Source organism: Pezoporus wallicus, unplaced genomic scaffold (assembly GCF_028554395.1).
Source record: "Pezoporus wallicus isolate ANWC-B61680 ecotype Strahan unplaced genomic scaffold, APGP_CSIRO_Pwel_v1 contig_4816, whole genome shotgun sequence".
NCBI classification, from domain to species: domain Eukaryota; kingdom Metazoa; phylum Chordata; class Aves; order Psittaciformes; family Psittacidae; genus Pezoporus; species Pezoporus wallicus.
This window is the reverse complement of record NW_026640990.1, coordinates 3,608,356-3,628,554: the sequence shown is the minus strand read 5'-3', so window position 1 is coordinate 3,628,554 and position 20,199 is coordinate 3,608,356. Positions and strand designations below refer to the sequence as shown.

Below are 20,199 nucleotides of genomic sequence, written 5' to 3'. Positions count from 1 at the left end.
GGCATAATGATCAAACCTCAACTCTGCCCATGTCTTTATTTGTTTATATTACAACAAAACAGAGGAGGTTTTACTCTTAAATAAGGAACTTGGAGTAGAAAAGCATTAATGGATAGCCCTTTGCCTTACATGCACTCTTTGTTTACTTTAACTGCCTTAAGTGTCCTTGGAAAAAACATTCCCACCACCCAGGTGGGGCAGAGAACTTTGAGTCACATATGTTGAAGTTAGTACTTTCAGTTTGAGGGTTACTGTGTCTGGTGGCTCTTTTGAAGGGTCGCCAGCAGCTTGCCCCAAACATCTGCTGTCAATCAGCTTTGATAGGGCCTGAGCAATTACATGCCCATATCTCAGCTCATGTACGTCTCTGGCTGCTACATCAGAAGAATAGAACTGGCTCATGAACAGGCTGTGAAATATAGCTGCCAGAGTGTGACATCTTGCCTTGTTTTCTGCCTTTTCTGCTCTAGGACATGGCAAAGGTTAAGTATTCAACCTTGGCAGCAGACAACAACCATAGCTAGATTTTGACAGAACACATCTGCTAGCCTCACAAAACTCGAGTTTTACCATCTTCCACCTTTTTTTTTTTTGCAAGGTTACTGCTAAAATTAGCAGTGCTTTGGAACACTACATCTGCATAGGATCCCTAAGTCATAGACCAAAAGCTGAATGGTCTTTTGGAGAACAGGAGATGGCCACACTGCTATAAGTGTGCCACTTGATACAGTCCTAGATGTCTGTGTGGAGGGTAGGACAAGAAGGATTTATTTGTCCCATACTAAGAAGCAATGTCAATTGTTTCTAGTGTGGCTTGTTACTTCTGCTCTAATTCATTTTCTGCAGACTTCTGTAGCTCTGTCATTAGTCTTACTGGAGTTTCAGGTAAATACCTCTGAACCGTACAGAGTTTTTAAAAGATCTGTTCTAGTGAGTATGGAGCAGCTAAAACCAGGATAGTTTTAATTTGTCTAAATATGGATCAAAAACTGCTGAGATATGAAAACTTTTCAGTATAGTCCCTGTTAAGCAGAGCAGTCTAAATTCAGGGTAACCTAACAAGGGATATTCATAAACAGGTATGTGATAGAAAAAAACAGGCAATATAAGAGAAACAATCTACAAAAATACAACTTAGAAGTATATATGTTGATTGTGTTTTTTTTGGGGGGGAGTGTGTGTATTTACTTTCATTATATGATAACCACTGAAACAGTGAAAGAAAAGTTTTAGTAGGATTTGAGGGAAATGGAAAAATACTTTATGAAAAGACTACAGTCAGAAGAATGAGGGAATACTGTCTTTTTCTTGGCTAAACTATACATGACCTGTAAATCAAGAATTTTAATTTTAAGAGGTATGTATCATGCATGATTTATGAAAATCAGCATCAATTTAGAATATGAAATACCATCTGCAGGAAGGAAACATTTACATTTTATTACAAGAACATGAATTTCTAATACTATTTCAAGTGATTACATTGAATATTGCTCTAGACATTGTGTGTAGTTGGGTTTGGGTATGACTGTAATATAATCTACACCTTTGGGAGGTAAAAGTTATATGCAGGCCCCAGGAACAAATAAAAAGAATTTCCTTTTTTTAAACAGAGAATAGGAAAGCCAGCGTGGAACAGTACAGATGATTACAAAAAGCTGCTTTTACCGATTGCCTTCTCAAAGGCAATCAGCAAAGCTGATGTGGGTTGCAGAGCTGTGTATGCAGTTACCCGAATAGAGGATGGTGTTTTCTTGATGCCTGTACACAGAGAGGGAGCTGAAACATGGGACTCCTGGGCAATGGGGATATCAGTGTTTCACAGAAGGTTGCATTCCAAGTCAGTGTCGGAATTACACTTTGGGGTTAAATTTTATGCCAAAGAAAAAGTCTTTGAAAGTTCCCCCTCTTCCCCATTCCCCAATAAGTGGGAGTGGAGTGGTTTAATTTAGTAGGAATCAGCTGGTCCCTTGATTGGTGCCTAATTTCTACAGAGGCTATAGGGTGGCAGTTTCTGTTAGTCCTATGACTGTTCTTCAGGAAAACTGGGAATGCCAGGAACAGGCTGCCCCGGATCTTGGACTCAGACAGTTTCTGTGCTCCCCTGTGGGAAACTAAGCTCTAGTGAGGCTTTTAGTATTGAAGCTTTCAAGGCAAGTAGCTTTTGAGAGTGCAGTTCAGGTGGGGACTCTTGTATTTTCCATGCTTTCTGCTGAGTACCTACAACTGAGGGATGTGTGGGAAGAAGTAGGGAAGCTGCAGAACTGCTGATGTCCTCATGCCATATGGCAGACCTGCACAGTGAGGCAGAGCTTGCGAGGCTGTGTTCCCACACAGGCAGCCAGGTGAGCAGGGGGAGAACTTGGCTGGATTCCCTCTGAGTCTTGCCTCAGACCTGGCAAAAATTCATCAAAACCAGTATGTGTTTGTGAATAGCTCTCTGTCAGCAAACCAGGATTTGCTGATGAAACACTGATTTGCTGGGAAATGACTGAACAGTTCCTAAGAACAGTTTCCTCAGGAATCTTCATATTAAAACATTGGTTCCGTGATAATTCCTGTATCAAGACATGGAAAATCCCTGAGCAAGCTCTTGGGTTGCAATACACTTAAGGAAAAAAAAAAAAAAAAAAAAAAAAACCCCAAAAAAAGAAAGAAAAAAAGGGAAAAAGGCAGAGAGACCAAAAAAAAAAAGCCATCTTACTGTAGCCCAAGTAAGGATTGTGCCTGGTGACTGGGAGAGGTGCTCATAAGATGAAAAACAAGTGTGGCTGTCCAGCTGCCCACGGCCAGCCTTTATGTAAGTGCTGTGATTGATGAAACACGCACTGGTATGCTAGCTCTCTGGCTGGTTGCTTATTCCAGCAATCAGGGACTGACCAAGGAGTAGCCTAGGATGTATCCAAACAGCCTTGGGCCCTTAATGGTGTTGTTTCTTTCACTGCAAATGTGCACTTCATCCGGAGGCCTGTTGCAGTTCTGTATTGCTTTGTAAGGACTCATAGGTCTGTTTTTGAAGTATTCATCTGCAGGCCTGTATTAGGGTGGTGACTATGAACTTCATAACACTTTTTGCCAGTTGTGGAGGTCTCAGAAAAGACCTTTGTGTTTTCCTGGCACTGAGGTGTGTTGGTTGCAGGTTCTGTTCTTCAGTGAAGTTGTGTAATGTAACCCCTGGATAGGCTGGATCAGTCCTCTGATGTGGTACTGAGGCTACCCTTTCTGAGCTGTTAACCTGGTGGGTCACTCCTATGCTGGGATTACTAGACTAGAGACAGGGAAGGAATACTGGGTCAGGATAGTTTGAATCTGGAAAAAGGGGTTCATCCCACAGCATAGTGTGCAGTTTGTTTGCCAGAATTTATCTTGGCACCAGTAATGCATTAATTGGGCCAAGATATGGAGCAAGTGTGGCATTGTGGTTCATAGACACATAAGCCTCCTGAGGATAGAGTTAGTGTAACCCAGGGTTGGACTGGATTAGGGCTTGCAAATTACAGAATGTAATGCTCCTTTATGGGTTTAGTCTGGGAAATAAGAAGTGAATTTTCTTAGGTTATGTTTAAACATCCTTTTTAGTTTTTTAAATTATGTGGTTTTATTTGAATTTTATGCAAGTTTAGAAGTGATATGCATAATTCAATAATTTACATGTTCTGGTTGGTTTTTTAAACAGCGTACTGCTCATGCAAATTGATCTTCCCTTTGCAGTTTGGTTGGAGCTCTGTTATGATAATTAGTATTTGGATTTTATTTTGTGATGTCCACAAGCTTCAAATGTACACGTTACTGAGCTGCATCTTTCTCATCTGTGCCATATAGAAGAGGGTAATTCTGCCAAAACCAGAGTCTATAGGGAGAGTGGGAGATCAGGCCTTTCATATTTTAGAAAGCATATGGTATAACATATATTTGAGTGGTAGCCATGGAAAGCATTCCATTTTCATTATTTTACATTATGAAAATTATACAAAATAAGGGTTGCCTACAATTATTCAAAATTTCAGCTAAGTCTTAAAATACGTTTAATGTACTCAGCACAGATGGAAAATTAGGGCTTGCTCCTGCTGCTTTTGAAGTTAATGGATATTTTGTGATTGACTTTTAATGTGAGTAGGATCCAACCCATAGTTATTAAATTGCAAGCCCCTTGTTGCCTGGTGACAATCAGATTAACTGCTCTGCTAGGCAAATGCAGGTTATCTTGGTGAAAACAAAAAAACAGACCCCAAAATTTTCTATAGTGAGTAAGATCAGTTCAGCATACTGTTATGTAAATGGTCTTCTCCCAAAAATGGTTATTCACCTTAATGATTTAAATATATCCAGGATCCAAAAAAATGCAAACAAAAAGCATCTTACTCCAGCATTTTCAGTTTAAAGGAAGCAGCAAAATGCAAGACTTCTGCTAAAAGACTTATTCTAAAAAATCAGACAAGATCATCAGCCTGAATGGGAGAGAGGTGGTACTTCAGGGATGTTCTGAACTTTTTAATCTCAAGACTGTGTGAGTGATACAGCTCTGAATTATGTAGAACATTGTATTGCACATGTAAGAACTGCTGCTAGCACTTAGTTTTTTGTTTTCTTTTCCTAAGGAGAGTTCACATTTACTGTGTATTATGACCTTGAAAGGAGTCATCCAAATGAGAAGTGTACAAATCTGGCATGTGTCCTTTTCTTCTTTTTTTTTTTTTATGTCTAGCTCTAGTTCAGTGAAATAAATCACTCTAAGTTTTTGTTTTTTTTTCACTACTGAATTAATTCTCCAGCTGTTTGTAGCCTTGCTGGTCCTTTTTTACATGTTATTAAACCAAACTATGAATATTTCATTTTTTTTCTATTAAATTACTCCTTTTGTTCTCCCTATGCTTTTTCTTAGTTTTTTTTTAACCCTCTTCTGCAGTCTCCTACAGTTCTCTCTCATCCCTAAAAGCTAGAAGCTAGTTGTTTGGCATTAACATTTTTGATTCTGTAGTTCCATTTTCTTTCTGTTCTCTTCACATTATGGTGACATTTGCTATTCATTTTCAGGTGAAATGGCAGAAAGCATATGTATGTACAGAGCTACACAGAGATCTAGATAAGTGCTTGCACAACAGTCAGTCAAGGCACCTTGCTGATAAAGTGTCTCCAGAAATCACTCGCTTCTGATCATGTGCATCTTGAAGGGGGTTAAAGCTGGCTGGTCTGTGGAACTTCCCATTCTGGTGCTAGATGTATACCACCTAAATGACTCATTTTTTGTTTCAGTGTGAATTGCACACCTTGTATCCTGTTTGGAGTCAAGTGTTTACTCTCGTGTAGATATCTAATATGTCTATTCTGGTAAAGAAAGTGGCATATCCATCATTTCAGTCTTTAATGTCTCATAAATACGAAGAACTATAACAAAGGCCTGCGCATCTGTCTGCACTGTTTTTGAGGTTTCTAGACTTTTAAAACCATTTGGTTTTGCTTAGAAGACTCTGAGCACAATAGGCTGAAAAATATTAATAAATTTGGCCAAAGGAATCTGGATTTTGTGTTACTTTTGATCATGTGAGCCTCACAGGTGCCAGCAAACATTGATGATACCTTTTCAGCAATGTGAAATCTCATTCTCTGAGGCAGCAATAGTTTTCTTTCTTCAGCTTTCTTGCTTTCTTGTGATATACCCATGTCAGGCTTTGAAGCTGACTGGGGAAATCTGTTTGCTTTGGGGAAGGACAGTGCTGTGGTATGAGCCTATACAGGTTTCTCACCTAATCCATGGGAAGGTTTTTTTTAGGCTTCAATTTCATTCACTGGTAAAGTTAATTTGTGACTAACTAATCCTGAAGCTGGTAGGCTGGTAGGTGTGTGGAGTCTTAGGTCATGACCACATCTGCCTGGATGGGGCACAGTTGACTCTAGCTGTAGTCTGAGGGAAAAGATTTTCCCCTTGCCGGTTCAGGACCTTCCTTTCCTTTTTCCATGTGGAGAAGCAGTGATACACTGAGGGAAAAACAAAGGTAGGGACATATCCAATGGCTGCAAAGTGACACTAGAAAAACTTTCTTAGTCAAAGGATTTCCAGCTCCACATAAGAGTCCTTTGGGTCTTTGTGGAATTTGCAAAACAGAACTTAAGCAGAAAGTTGAAGATTGGGAGCCTGAAATACTATCAAATTTAAATATGGAAAGAAGTATTCTCCATGGCTCTGATACAGGAAAACTCTTGTTCCTGACTTAAAGCATGGGGGACAAACTGTGCTTCTATCTAAACATATGCTAGAGCTTTCTCTTGGCTTTAATTCCATTAGCTCACAAAGATATTGGGAGCCAATCATACTTCTGTAGAACTTTTTCTCTGTGGCAGAGCAAGCCAGATTCTAATGTCATAGTTTCCAGGACCTTATTCACAGTTTAAATACATTATTTAAGATTCCAGTAAAATCACTGTTGTTTTGAATAAGGCATAAAATACAGATGTAACTTTGATAAAAATGTTATTTTTTAAATAAAACAACTTTATCCCATAACTTGTAATTTATGTGCAGACATGATGGAAGGTTTTAAATATTTGCATCACAGATAAGCAATCTATTGAGTGAACATTCTTGTTTTGTTTCGTAGAATAGATCAGAACACATGCATTTCACCAAAAGAAGCAACTGAGCAATTTAACAGCTTAAATGAGGTAAGCTTAACCAAAAGTTGAAATATGATGTTACAGCTTTGGACTTAGATGTTTGTTTGTTTTTTTTTTTGTTTGTTTTTTTTTTTTGTTTTTTTTTTTTGTTTTTTTTTTTGTTTTTGTTAATTTTAAGGTTTTGGAATAATGTAATTTCTTGAGAATTTAAGGTTAGCTTTTTACTAAATCATCCTAGTCATGTTTTTGGAGAAAAGCTTAAAAACGTGATACAGGACTGCTATAATAGTTTAAACGCCAGAGGCGAGAGATTTAAAAAAATATTTTAAGCCAGCTTTCTTTTTGTGCTCAGAAAAGAATTAAACATTCAATATTGGCTGAGTGAAATGCCACCTTTCTAGAACATTTTATTTTTTCCCTCATATTAGAGCTTAAAAGTGTTCAGCTATCAATTATGTTTTGTTTAAAAATGAGTTCTCAAGATTTCTACATCCTACATAAATAATCTATGAACAGTACAATGTGTTCTAAAAGGTACTTTGGTTGTAAGGTGGGAAGAAAAGAGAGTTGGAGTGAAGAGAGAAAGTAAGGAAAGTCCACTAGCACCTGTGACATTTGAAACGAGCTGTTCTCAAATGGATTATACTAGGAGGATGGTGAGAGAGTAGAGCACAAAGAAGTTGTTTGTGTGATCATGTCAAAAAATAGATGAGCCCGAGCTAGATTCTCGAAATCAGCAAAATGCTGGAAGTCAAATCCAAGTTTTGCAATTATTCAAAGTGAGAAACCTTATAAAGCATCTTCCATAAACAAGGGTATCTGCATGCTAGCATAGAGTATGCTTACACATGGCAAGGCAATGAACAATACTGGACTTAAACACAGAGCAGGTAATATTTCTAAGTGTAGACCAAGACAACAGAACATTGGAAGCAGTGGAAAAAAAGAGTTGGGAGGGAAGGGAATCCCATTCCTTTCAAACCATGGAAAAGACAGCTTTGTTTCCATAATCAGCCAGAGAACATGTATGTCTATTAATAGATGCCTGCCTTTCATTAGGAGAAAACCACAATGTGTCCTTTTAAAGGAATTCAGACTTAATCTTCTCCTTACAACGAATTATCTCCTGTGCATTTGTGACATTGTTGTGCAGTTCACTGTTGAAAATTGTGATGCTAACTAGTGAGGCACATCCCATGACCAATACAAGGGATTATGTTCAGCCTCTGCCTAGCCAGTTAAGGCTCTGGAAGAAATCAAGTTATTGTTTCTTTTGAGAAGCCCCAGTGCAAATAATCACCAAAGCTTCCATCTGACAGCTTCCACTTAAAATCCTTGCAAAGGATTCCTTAAAGGTTAAGATTAAATGTAATAAATGAAATCAGTGTAAGATATTGAAACAGATAATTAGACATTAAAGCAAACTCCCAGTAATTTATGAGGAATGAGGAAGGGTTACCTTCTGATGGTTTCTTCTGCAAAATTTTAGATTTTTTGGTGTCTCAGGTCTACTGAAAACCCAAATGAACATGGGTTGTAAGAAAATAAATTCTCTTCTTGATTTAGAGAAAGCAGTGTCTCTCTTCACTGCTCATCCATGGCATTGTACAGACCCAGGGCATATCTTGTTCTATCTTACTGTTGCTTGCTTGTTCCCCATAAAGGAAGCTCTGAATTGAAAATGTCATATGCCTCAAGACACAAATATTGCCATAACAGATACCACAGAGATTTATTTATGTTCACAAAAAATATGCCTATTTTATCTTAACCTGAACTCTCAGATTAAAAAGCAAGAAGATGCTGTTATACATCACTGTTCTAATGTGACATATAAAAGCATTTATTTCCTTAGAGTGAAGGAATTGAACAGGTTGATATTTGCTCAGTTTCTTTTCTATATGAATCATTTCAAAGGCTATTAAATGCTGTAGGGTTGGGTTATTCTCCTTCTCTGCCCCAACTGATTTCATAAATCCAGTAAATCCATCAATAAACTAGATAGAATAGCTGTCTTGCTGTCCTGGAGAGGCAGGAGCAGGCCCAGGGATAGGGTGCAAGCATGCTTAATATTCAGTAACAGTGTGTGTGGGGCAGGGTGTTTTCATTTTAGGCAGAAAGCACTAAGTTTGGGCTTTGCTCCTCCTCCCTTCTGCCTATCAGCCTTCAGACTGAGACAGAGCAGCATCTATGGGTTGGCAGATATATTTTCTTTCCCTCTTCCCTCAGTTATTAAATTTACCAGTCTTTAGGATGTCTGCAAAGCTGAAACAAAGGATGCTGATGAGGCTTCATTTGGCATGCTCTTTCCCACCAGTCCGTGGTCCCTTGGATATGCTGACAAGTCACATGGCACTGATCCTGTGGGCCCCATCCAGCTGGAGAGGCAGTTACTGATGGCACTTATCAAGAAAAGGTTGATGCCCTTTCAGGGGACTCTCACTCATTGCCAAAGCATTTTGGTGATAACTTGGAAGAATTTGATCATTCATTGTTCCATTCTCCAGAGGCATTTAACAGTGTGAGTGTAGGTGTGTGATACTTAGATGTAAGAGGTTATCTATCATCACAATAATTCCTTGTCCTAAGGCCTCAACTCTTGTAGATGGAAGGAATGACAGTCAGTGCCTTACCTGTTTGTAAAGTCAGTTTATTAACTGCAAGGCTAAGCTTCCTCTTCAAATGGTAATCCTTTTGTACTGTGTGTTCTCCAGCAGGTGAGAATATGATTCCTTTATGCATATGTTTTCTTAAAGCATTAGCGAAATTAATAAATAGACTTCTCTCTTTGTTTTCCTCAGACTTCCTGTAAATGTCTATTTTTCCATTATCTTTGAATTGGAATAATGCAAGATGTTTTCTCTTCTAGTGGAATTGGCATAGCTCAAGTTCTCTGAATTGTCAGTTACTTTAAGAGGACAGAAGAAAATACAAGAAACTTTTCTCCAAGACAATTATAATTGCTTCCTTTTCAAACTTGCAAAATGCTGTTCTTAAGAGGCAACAATTTTGTTATTTTTCCAAAGAAATTTAAGGACCCATCTAAAATATTATAATGTCCTTTCATTTGCATTAGCACGGATCAGGAATTACTGCATCAGAAACACTACTGTTTACTAGAGTAAAACTGGACTGAATATCAGTTCTCAAATATTTGAACTTAGATAATTAGCTGATATAATATGCCATATCTTAAATTACTTCAGTGATATTGGTTTTCCATAGAAGAGCTTACTAAAATTTGTGATGGCACTCAGCATGACCTAACATTTCCCTCTCTATGTATTTTAGCTGTTTGTGTTTGCTTCTGACATGTTTTGCAACTTCTTTTAAACAGCCAAGAGCAAAGATGGCCCAGTTGGGCCCAGGGACAAGTCTGGACCATGGCAGAATTTTAAGTAACATGTGCACAGGCTGGTTCATCTTCAGATCAGATGTATTGCTGAGTGTGGGCAGGACAGAAGAGTACACATCCCCACTATTGTGGCAGGATGCCTACAGTCACATCAGAGCTGTACAGGTACTGGAAAGCATTGGAGAACTAGGGGGAAGTTGGAAGTGGTGAGCAATATTTAAAATTAACCTGAAAGGGTTTAGAAGATGAAGACATCTCTCTTCTTGCCTTCTATTTGCCAACAGTTGGTAGCATGTTAGCCAGCCCCCTGTGAGCCCAAGGATAGAAAGCCTGCTGCAAGTTGCTGATATATGGCCATGTCCTCTCGCAGAGCACCTTCTTTCTGTGGTTGGGCTGCAGCTACACTGCTGCCAGAGAGAAAGAGGTTTGAGGCTGGCAGGATCCAGTCCAGCTGGTCTGGCATTGTTAGTACTGCAAGCAGCCCTGAAGGGGGCAGGACAGGCCATGCGGCAGGACAGGCAGCAGCGTCATCCCTAGCATTTTCTAGGATGCTGCTGTTGCTAATGAGTTAGTGAAGTGAGCAGCATTGTGTTTGGCCTTTGCTAAAGCTATGTCTCCTTACGTGTTCCCATAAATGTATGATGGTTTTTCATTTATAGTGTGCTGTGGCAGTACCATAGTACTCAGCTGTGTTTTAGGAGTAAGATGAGGCTGATGGCGTACTCCAGATTCATCGTCTCCCTGGTAACATCAAAGTGATCACAGCTACTTACCCCTTTTCTCCCTACATCAAACCCCTGTCAAGGACACAATCATGAAATTCTGTAAGGTTTTCCTATTGTTGTTGTTGTTATTATTATTATTATAATATGATTATTTTTTTTTAGTATTTGGCAGTGACTGTAAATTTGCCGTCTACCCACCTTCCAAAGATGGATGAAAAATATCACTTTGAGCAACTGAATATAAACCAGCTGGTGAATTACAGCCTAAGCATTGCCAAAATACAATGTTTAACAATGTAGTCTGTGTGAATGCTTTTATGCTGAATTTTCCATAAATATTAATATATCATAAGAAATAGCGATGCAAAGGGACATATTTTCTTGGTATGGAATATTTTTTGGTTTTCAAATGCTTGAAGTAACAGCCTGTGATGGTTAGGTATTTTTGTCAGTTATTACCCTATGCTCTCCTTATTGGTATGTTCTGTTATGTTTGCCTATGTTCTCCTTATTGCCATCAGCAGTTCTTCTGGAAAAGGTCTGGTCTGGGATCAGTCTTCACTGGTGTGTAACTGGTATAATCATCTTTCGCTAGATAATATTACTGACTATAAAACACAGCCCATCTGCAGTGATAATTACACAGCCACTTCATTGGGGCCTAGCTGGGATGACAGGAAGTGGAACATGAGGCCTGTCATATTATGGAATCCCTCCCCAGAACAGTGTCATGGGTATGATTCAAGTTAGCATCCTCCCCTTGACAAGGAAAATTCACTGCTACTTGAAAGCTGTTGAAGGTGAGGTGGTTTCCATCGTTCTGTCTCTAATTGAAGAAAGCCCTGTAGAGGATTAAAGAAGACTTTGAAAGTAGATCATAAAAGATGCTCAAATTGATCATAAGAATTCTACTAAATGCATCAAAAGCAGGAATCTAGGTAGGGGTCACTGTGACTGCTGGATGACACATAAAATGGGTACTAATTTCATATCACTAGGTGATATGGCTGTAAACAGAGAAGCTGAGTGAATTCATCATATTGGTCTTCACTTACAAAGACCATGTTCGGGACATTTGCATACCCGGCACACTCTTTCTAGTAGACAGGTCAAAGGAGACAGATCAATTTGAAATAATATATGTAAAATATTGGACCAAACAGTGTCAGTAAGTGACGAGGAACTTAAGGCACTGCTGGCCAAGATGGATAAATTATCCTTACAAATGGCAACAGGAACAGAGGATGCTAGGTTGTTAATGCAACTTATGCCTGTCAATAGTAAGGGTACCTTCTGCCTTATATTATAGAAACCAGCTCTAGATCATGCCGTATTTTTAAAGAACAGTAGTGCTTGATCTTGCAATCACTTCTTTCTGGTATTATAGGAGGATATGTCAAATTATATCTTGACAACAGATGAGAGGAACTTAGTCCTAAAATGTATAACACAAGCCATTTCTTTGCTCACATGTCTCTAATTAAGCTGCTTCTGATAGGAATGGTCAGAACTGTTTGCTCTGGGACCAGAAGAAGGAAGTTTTTCTGGATTTCCTTTTTGGCCTAAGCTGAGGCCAAGGTCCAGGTGTTTGCAACCTGATCTGTTTTGTGGAACAGGATACAAATTTTGAAGCACTCCTGACATAGAGGGTCACTGGATCTAGTTATGGTGATCTTGTGCTTTTTTGAAACTTCCCTATTTTGAGGTATCTCCTAGAAAGCACTACTTTCTGCTCCTGTTTCACCACCTGAATTCTAGAAAAGGAATGAAAGGATCAAGGCTGAAAGTCTTCCCCGCTGTTTTCAGCCAAATCAGGTTCCTTCTTTATTTTTTAACCTAAAACCACTGGCATCTCTAGGTTTATAAAAGAGCTGTGTTACAATTAAAATAATGCAAAGACATTAAACTACTCACTACATAGGTGAGAAACTTACACAAAGGAAATGTTTCCAATAAATCTGTTATTTCATTAAATGAATCAGTAAATTGATTTCATGTCTTTGACATAGTGGGGAAAGAGGCTTTTGAGGATCTTTTTTTTCTATTGCAACTCATGTTTTTTTTGGGGTGGTGTTTTTTGTGGTGGGTTGATTTTTTTGTGGTTTTTTTTTTTTTGTCTTCTTTATTTGTTTGTTGGTTGTCATTTGGTGGGGTTTGTTTTTTTGTTTCCCCTTTCTCCCCCCCTCCTTGCCCCCTTCCCCCCCCCCAAGAAAATGCTCTAAAAATATGTACCATTTCAGTGACTTAACATTTCACGTATATTCTCTTTGTGCCAGCTGTGTGATTATTAATGCAGCCTTGTGTGATTTTGTTTATGTGACAAGATGTGTTTCCCTTGGAAGAGGGGAACTGAGTGCATGAGGTATTGGTAGCGACTCATTTTGCCCAGTCAGATGGTGATAAGGGCTTTCACAGCATTTACATCACAGCAAGATGCTTGTGTCAGATTGTACAGCTGAATATTGCATGCAGCATTAAAGATTAAAATGAGAAATGGACCAAGCACGACACAGTAGCTGATGTTATATTGTGATGTTATAGATAACGAGCATTGTCTTCATTGATTTATCTTCAGCAAGTGACAATGATCTGTTAATTTTGCCTTTCCAACGGATAGGAAATGATCTGATTGCCCTGTAGCAGCAGCTGCTGCCTACATGAAAGCTACATCTACATAAAGAAGTATGTCTAAAAAAGCCAATTAAAAAATATTTCTTCCAAGAATCCCATGAGGGAGTGTGTTCTCAGTAACTCTTTGTTCACTGCTGTGTATGGCACTCAGTGGCTGGAAGAGGGAGACTTGTTTTTTTATGAATGGTAAGTGGGGAGGGACAGAATGTCATCAGATCGTGATGTCAGTCCAATGAATAAAATACTTGCTTAATGTATTGCTTTGAGACCAGGAAAAGGGACACCACCTCAGCTTGGCTTCCTAGAATAAATCGTCTTTTGCTGACGAAGTCATCTTTCCCACGTGTCATGAATAATCCATGTGAATTGGGATTTAAATAACCAGAAGTCAAGAAACTCGCAGAATAGTGCACGTTTGTTCCCTTGCACGTCCTCGCAGAGCTGTTAGTGAAACACCCCTTTGCAGGAGCTGCTAATGGGCTGAGTTGAAGAGCTATCGCTGTGTTCTGTTGTTCTCAATCTAGCCCAATGTTCTGCTTTTGTCTGCAGAATTCTTTATTGAAGCTACAAGCCCTTGAAACCGATCTGTGCTCTGCATTTCTGCCGACCCAGGAAGAAACACCTCAGCTGCCGGCATCCAAGGATCCAGCCCCTTCATCAGCCCAAACCAGTGTTCAAGCTGATGGAGCCAGCAGTGGAGGTAACTGATCATGTCGTGATGTGTTCTCATTTGCAATTATAAAAAAGACTTGTGACTTGCAGTTTAATATCAGATTTGCAGTCCTTTGGGAAGCAATGCAGAGCTAATGCTAAGAACCATTTCATGAGGTAAATGCTGTGTAACGTAAAAAGGGGCGATACCGCTTAAAAGAGGTATAGCATTCTGATTTTCTGAGAGGGAGTCTTGCTTTTCAGACAGGTTTTAAGAATCCTCATTCTTTTATTTTCAGTTTGTTTTCTTTTTGTTCAAGTAATTTTATGCTGTTCCTATTTCTGTATTGTGTGAGATCACCTGCCATACCATGTAATTCTATTATTGTCATTCTTTTTGTCAGAGCAATATCACTTCACTTCTCCTATTGTTGATTTTAATTCAATGCATCAGCAGAGAAATAGCGAAAGTGAGTTTTACAGCACATGGATTTTAATCATTCACGAACCTGTATTATTACCCGTCTGGGCAATCTGTGGTGTGTTATCACTCTTTCTTTTCTCAATATGGAAATGAATAGCCCTAAGGCTCAGTGCTATTTTTGTCAATTCATAGCTTGTAGTCACAGGGCTGACAGAGTCGTGATGCTCAGTAGAAGAGGAATCACTGTTTGTGAAAAATAGGTCAAAGGCAATATGACTAACACATCTCACAGACAAGTGACATGAATACACAAATACTTAAGTCATTTGCCATGTATGGTTCAAATTAAAGCAGATAGGTCAGTAACCCGTTTGCAACTGATGTTATATGTCAGAATAAAGATGATGTAGAAGAACATATTTAGAAGCTGTTTGCTCAGAATTTTCAGCAAGAAATGAGTTATTTACAAAAAAAAATCACAAATGATAGTGATCTACTTAGGAAATTTTAGAGTATGAGGTTTGCATTGCACAATAAAGGAAAATTGTAAATGTAAAAAATACTAAATAACCTGGGGGGTTAGGTAAAAAAAAACAAACCTTGATACCTTATAAAACTTGCAATGGTGCTAGTCCCTCAGCATGGATCTGAGGCAGAGACAGGTCTCATATCTATGCTGCACAGGCAGAGACATTTTGTAGCCCGTAGAAAATCTGCACTGACTCTTTTCCTTTATGTCAGGGTGGGGTTTTCCTCCTCTTCCAATAGTTTACTGAACTATTTTGTTCTGGTAATTTCTCAATTCATTGTTAGGATGGTTCATAACTGTTTCCTTTTCTTATTTATGCTGTTTTGACTGGATTTTCTTTTAATCCATACTGGTAGTGACTTCTGCTACCCTCTCTAGCTCCTATTTGCCTGTCTACAGGTACACAGGCAAATACTGGATGATGTAGCATTTCTCTCACACAGTTCAGAGCATACTTTGTCACTCTAGCAGTTCAAACTTGTGCTTTAGTTAAAACTTACCTATTTAATGCATTTCAACATACTTCCATTCCTGCTAGCATCTGCTTTGTGGTTTGTGGTTTTTGCATAATAACTTGCCATTTTGCATTGAGAGAGCTAGTCCTAATTCTGTCTCTTAAATTACTACCAAAATCTTCTGATACATTGAGTTAGGTACAGTTGTCACTTGGGACTGTTGGCTATTTCAGCTTAAACTTGGATAGAAGTCCAGAGAGTTTTCCTGGGCAAAGAACACAGTTAGAGGATGTGCCATATATACCACATCTCTAGTTATTAGCCTTTGCTCAGTGAATTAGACAATGAAAATTTTAATATTACGAGTGTATAAATACATTATTTTTAAAATAAACATGATTCTGTAGTCTATTTAATTTATTTTGTTTCACATTCCAGTCAAGAAAAATTACAAAAAATACATTATTTTAGGTATTTCAGAATGCAAATTTTAAGAAATGAACAGGAGTTCTTATCTCTGAGCACAGTCAGAAAATTCGAGTTTACTTTTGTGTATGTAAATACTTGAATTAGACCAGAAGTGAGACCATGAAGAATCACAAGAGGGTATGAAGAATTGCAAGGTTTTTTTAAGGGAAAAAAAGAAAAGCAGAGCTTGAGTAATTTCTATAGCTTTTTAATATGAGTATAAATTGATTACGTGACTTGAGCAGTGAGCAGATGAACTTGACTACAAGGTGTTCTAAATGTCCTTTAAGTCATAAATACTGATACTGGCATTCACAAACATAAAAATACACACATTACATCTGCATAACCGTTTTAGATACAACAGATTTCAGTGTATTATTGGTTTACTTCAGAAAAAGAAATACAGACTTGTACCAAATGACTTGTCATATGATCCAAGTCCACATTATGAAGTATGCTGCATATTATCAGTTACCAGATCTTGGCTTTAACTCCTGTGGTAAGATCTTGCCAGTCCTAAGGTGGGCTGAGTAAATGAGATGGAGTAAATACAGGCCAAAGGGTAACTTACTGACTTAGCTAAAGATGGCTTTAGTTCACATTTTTGGCAAAGATAGAGGCTAAAATCAGACACTTGAAGACAGGCAGATGTTTGGTCCATACATGGGCTACTCCCAGGATAATGCTTAGAGTCTTTTTTAGGATCTGTGCAGAACTGGAATAAGGATGATAGCACAAAGTTTTAATTAAAAATGGGTCTGGTTACAACTTACCATCCAGAGATGTTCCTCTATTATAGTAATCAGGCTGTGTAAATGAATAAGTCTGAACGACTTGCTGACCACTTCTGGACATTAGATAATGATTTAATGCATCTGTAGCAGCGTTGGAACTAAAACCTTTCTTGGAGCCATACCAAAATTGCACCAATTTGCAAGCTTTAGTGGAGCAATGCCGTCAGGAAGCCCTGGTGCCAAGGAAATTGAAGATCCCTGGCCTTTGGAAAAATTCTGAAATTCACCTGGAACACAGGTTGTCTCCCTTTCTTTGCTAACTGAATAAAAAAACCTCCTTGAATTCTCTGCAGCTAAGTGTGTTTGCTTTTATACCTAAGCTGTTCCAGCCACTACTTGTCCTTTGCATTTATCTTCTAGGAGTGTTTAGTCTTGAATGTGTGCTTTTCCTCCATTTTTGAGTCTTGGTTGGGGCTAATAAAATTGCCTGGTTGTAGATGTGAAAAGCAGCAAATACCTGTAACTGTGTAGGTTATCAGCAGTACAGGCCGCCTCCTGCAAGACAAGTACTTCTAGGTCCACAGAAAATGAGAGTACAAATGCTGGAAACTTTTACTACACTGACCACACACAGACTGGCTCCATTTTTTTTTTCATGACATTGTTTTTGTTTCATAATATGGAGACTGCTACTTAATATGATGATAAAAAAAATTTATTACTTTTAGTAACAGTGTTTGAGAAATAGTGAAACTATTCTTAGTCACCCTGCTTCACTGTGGTTGTTTCTTGAAGTTCAAAGATGGTCAAATAAAAGGAAGGAATCCAGTTTCTTCTCATTGACAGTATTGTTTTTCAGAAGTAAAGGAAAAACCCAAACAAACCAAAACCCAACAAATCAAAACACAAACAAAGCTATTAATTTCTTTATGTCTTACGGGCTAAGGAAGGATTACTTACCATAAAGAAACAATACTTTTATTTGTAGAAGAACATTTATCACTGTCTGTTGTCTGTGTACATAATTTCCCATGACTGGTACAATCTCTACACTTGCTTTTCCCACATGTGTTTCTGGATGTCTCAATGTGTGGATTTGAATCTCATATACAATTTTGAAGTTTAGGGTGTTGCTCTCGTGCCTTGGAGAATTGAATTTGACTCACAGAGTATGAAGTACTTAGAGGAAAGGATCAATAACCAAATACATTGTCTCATTGTGGAAATGCTTAACGTATTTATAATTGATGGCATTGTTAGAGTAAGATGAACTTAGAGATACAAAAGCTGTGTAGGCTTTGCATGACACGCTGAATTGTGATCATGTAGTATAAAGTTAGATTTTTTGTTGTCTGTAAAGCAAAAAGAGTTGGATAGTGCCTAATAAAGTGATATTTTAGACCATTACAACTATTATTTTTTAATTCAGTAGTTGCGTTCTATGCAGGCAATGGTTCTATCAAGGGTAGCATTCAGAGCTGTTTTGTTCCCACTGTCCCAGTGCAGCAATAGGGATTCGTAGCTTCCATATCTCTTGGGCAGAGGTCAAATAAAAGCTACTGCAAAGGTTCAGTTAAAATCCAGAAAGAAATACCAACTCGCTATGGGAATGTCCTGTCCCATGTACAAAGGAGAAAATGGAAAGAAAGTGAAGATGAAAGAACTTTTCTAAATCTGACCGCTCTTTTGTGAATAAGTCCATGTACAGTTTTTCTGTGCAGTTTTAGACTTCCATTGAAAAAGCAGTTTCTGTGAAATGTATTAGAATGCATGCTAGACTGCAGGTATAATACTGATTAGAAATAACATGCATGCTGCCTGAAAATACATGGTTTTAAAGGAAAAAATATAATGTGGCTGGTGTAAAAATATTATGCACTATGGAAACTGATATAGGGGAACCTGAGACAGAGCTCATTCTTTGTTTTAACATATACTAACTCTTTTTTTTGGAGGGAGAGCTTTTATGAGATTTTATGGATTTTCTTTCTGAAAGTATAATCTGCTTTAAAGCACAATCATCTGATAGCAAAAAATTGATTAGGCTAGATCATCCTCACTCATTTTACCCACAGAGGGTGGGGAACATTTACAAGTTCTTTCCGTGAGCATAACCAGGTACAGCAAAGGGAAGATGAACTCTTGGTATTCCCTGGAGGTAGGCTCTGTAATGTGCCCATTATTTTCCATGTTGTCCATAAACAGTGCAATGAGGTTCACCAATTCCTACTTTTCCAGCCCAGAATCAGTCATTCTGACTTCTAGCTTGGCCATCTCTATAAATCATCTTTTACCTTTTGAGGCACCCAAGGTGAGGCTTCCCTGTATAGCCCAAGACAATATTAACATAGTACTGTAAGCATGACTTCCAAGTAGCAGTGACTACACACTACCTTGAATAACTACCTTGAAAGTTATTGTTTGTTTTTGTTTTTTTTTATTTTCGCATATTGTGTGTTTTAGACCCATGGGTATGCAACTTCAAACATTACTGAAATTCTGCAGGATATAGCAAGCAACACTGGAGGCTCTTAGCATCAGGACATGTTGTATTTTTGACCTGCCTTTCTCTTGACCAAAGGACTAAATGCTACATCAGAAAATAAACTTCTTTTGTGGCTTTCAAAAGCAAACATATATATGAAAATTTAATTAATGCTGCTATTCTGGAAAACTCTCCATCTTTGTATTATACTTTACATTATAGCTTACAAACATACCTACCTACCTTCTCTCCTGGAACTCAAAATTGCTTTATGCTAAGGTAGTAACCATCCTTTCTATTTTCTTATCCTTTGTAGTACATTCATCCTGCATGTGATACTTTGCTGAGCTATTTGCTGTTTACTTTGAATACTTATGCTTTGAATACTTCTGTAAGTGTAGATATGTATTTATCTGGGTAGCTAAATATCCTGTGTGTGACCCTCAGTCTGTATTGGCTTATGCTTTCTTTCTAGAGCCTGTGCCAGCTCACAGAGACTGGCAGAATGACATGGACAGCAGCCCTCAAGAACATCACTCCCTAGGGACCAGTCGACTGCTGTATCACATTACAGATGGCGACAATCCTCTTTTGTCACCACGCTGCTCTATCTTTAGCCAAAGCCAGAGATTTAATCTAGACACAGAGTCTGCCCCTTCTCCACCAAGTGCTCAACCTTTCATGATGTAAGAAATTATATTTTAATTCTTATATATGTTAAATAATTTTTATACAATCTACAATCATAGAATCATATCATCATAGAATCATAGAATGGTTTGATGTGGAAAGGACATAAGATCATCTAGTTCAAACCCCCCTGCCATGGGCAGGGACACCTCACACTAGGCCATGTAACCCAAGTCTCTGTCCAGCCTGGCCTTGAACACTGCCCATGATGAGGCATTTACCACTTCTTTGGGCAACCTGTTCCAGTGCCTCACCACCCTCACAGTAAAGAACTTCCTTATATCTAATCTGAACTTCCCCTGTTCAAATTTAAACCCATTACCCCTTGTCTTATTGCTACAGTCCCTGATGAAAAGTCCCTCTCTGACATACCTGTAGGCCCCCTTCAGATATTGGAAGGCTGTCTTTGACTCTTCAGGTTTTTTTCAGCTATTTTT

The 20,199-nt window shown here is 38.4% G+C and overlaps 1 protein-coding gene across 1 annotated transcript in view; it reads left to right on the top strand.

Moving 5' to 3' along the window:
* The window catches only part of FAM13C (family with sequence similarity 13 member C), a 127,392-nt gene that overhangs the window by 86,885 nt on the left and 20,308 nt on the right, over positions 1-20,199 (top strand). The window contains 3 exon segments of the mRNA XM_057421521.1: positions 6,597-6,660; positions 13,873-14,023; positions 19,548-19,758. Of these exon segments, the coding sequence (XP_057277504.1) occupies positions 6,597-6,660; positions 13,873-14,023; positions 19,548-19,758 (426 nt within the window).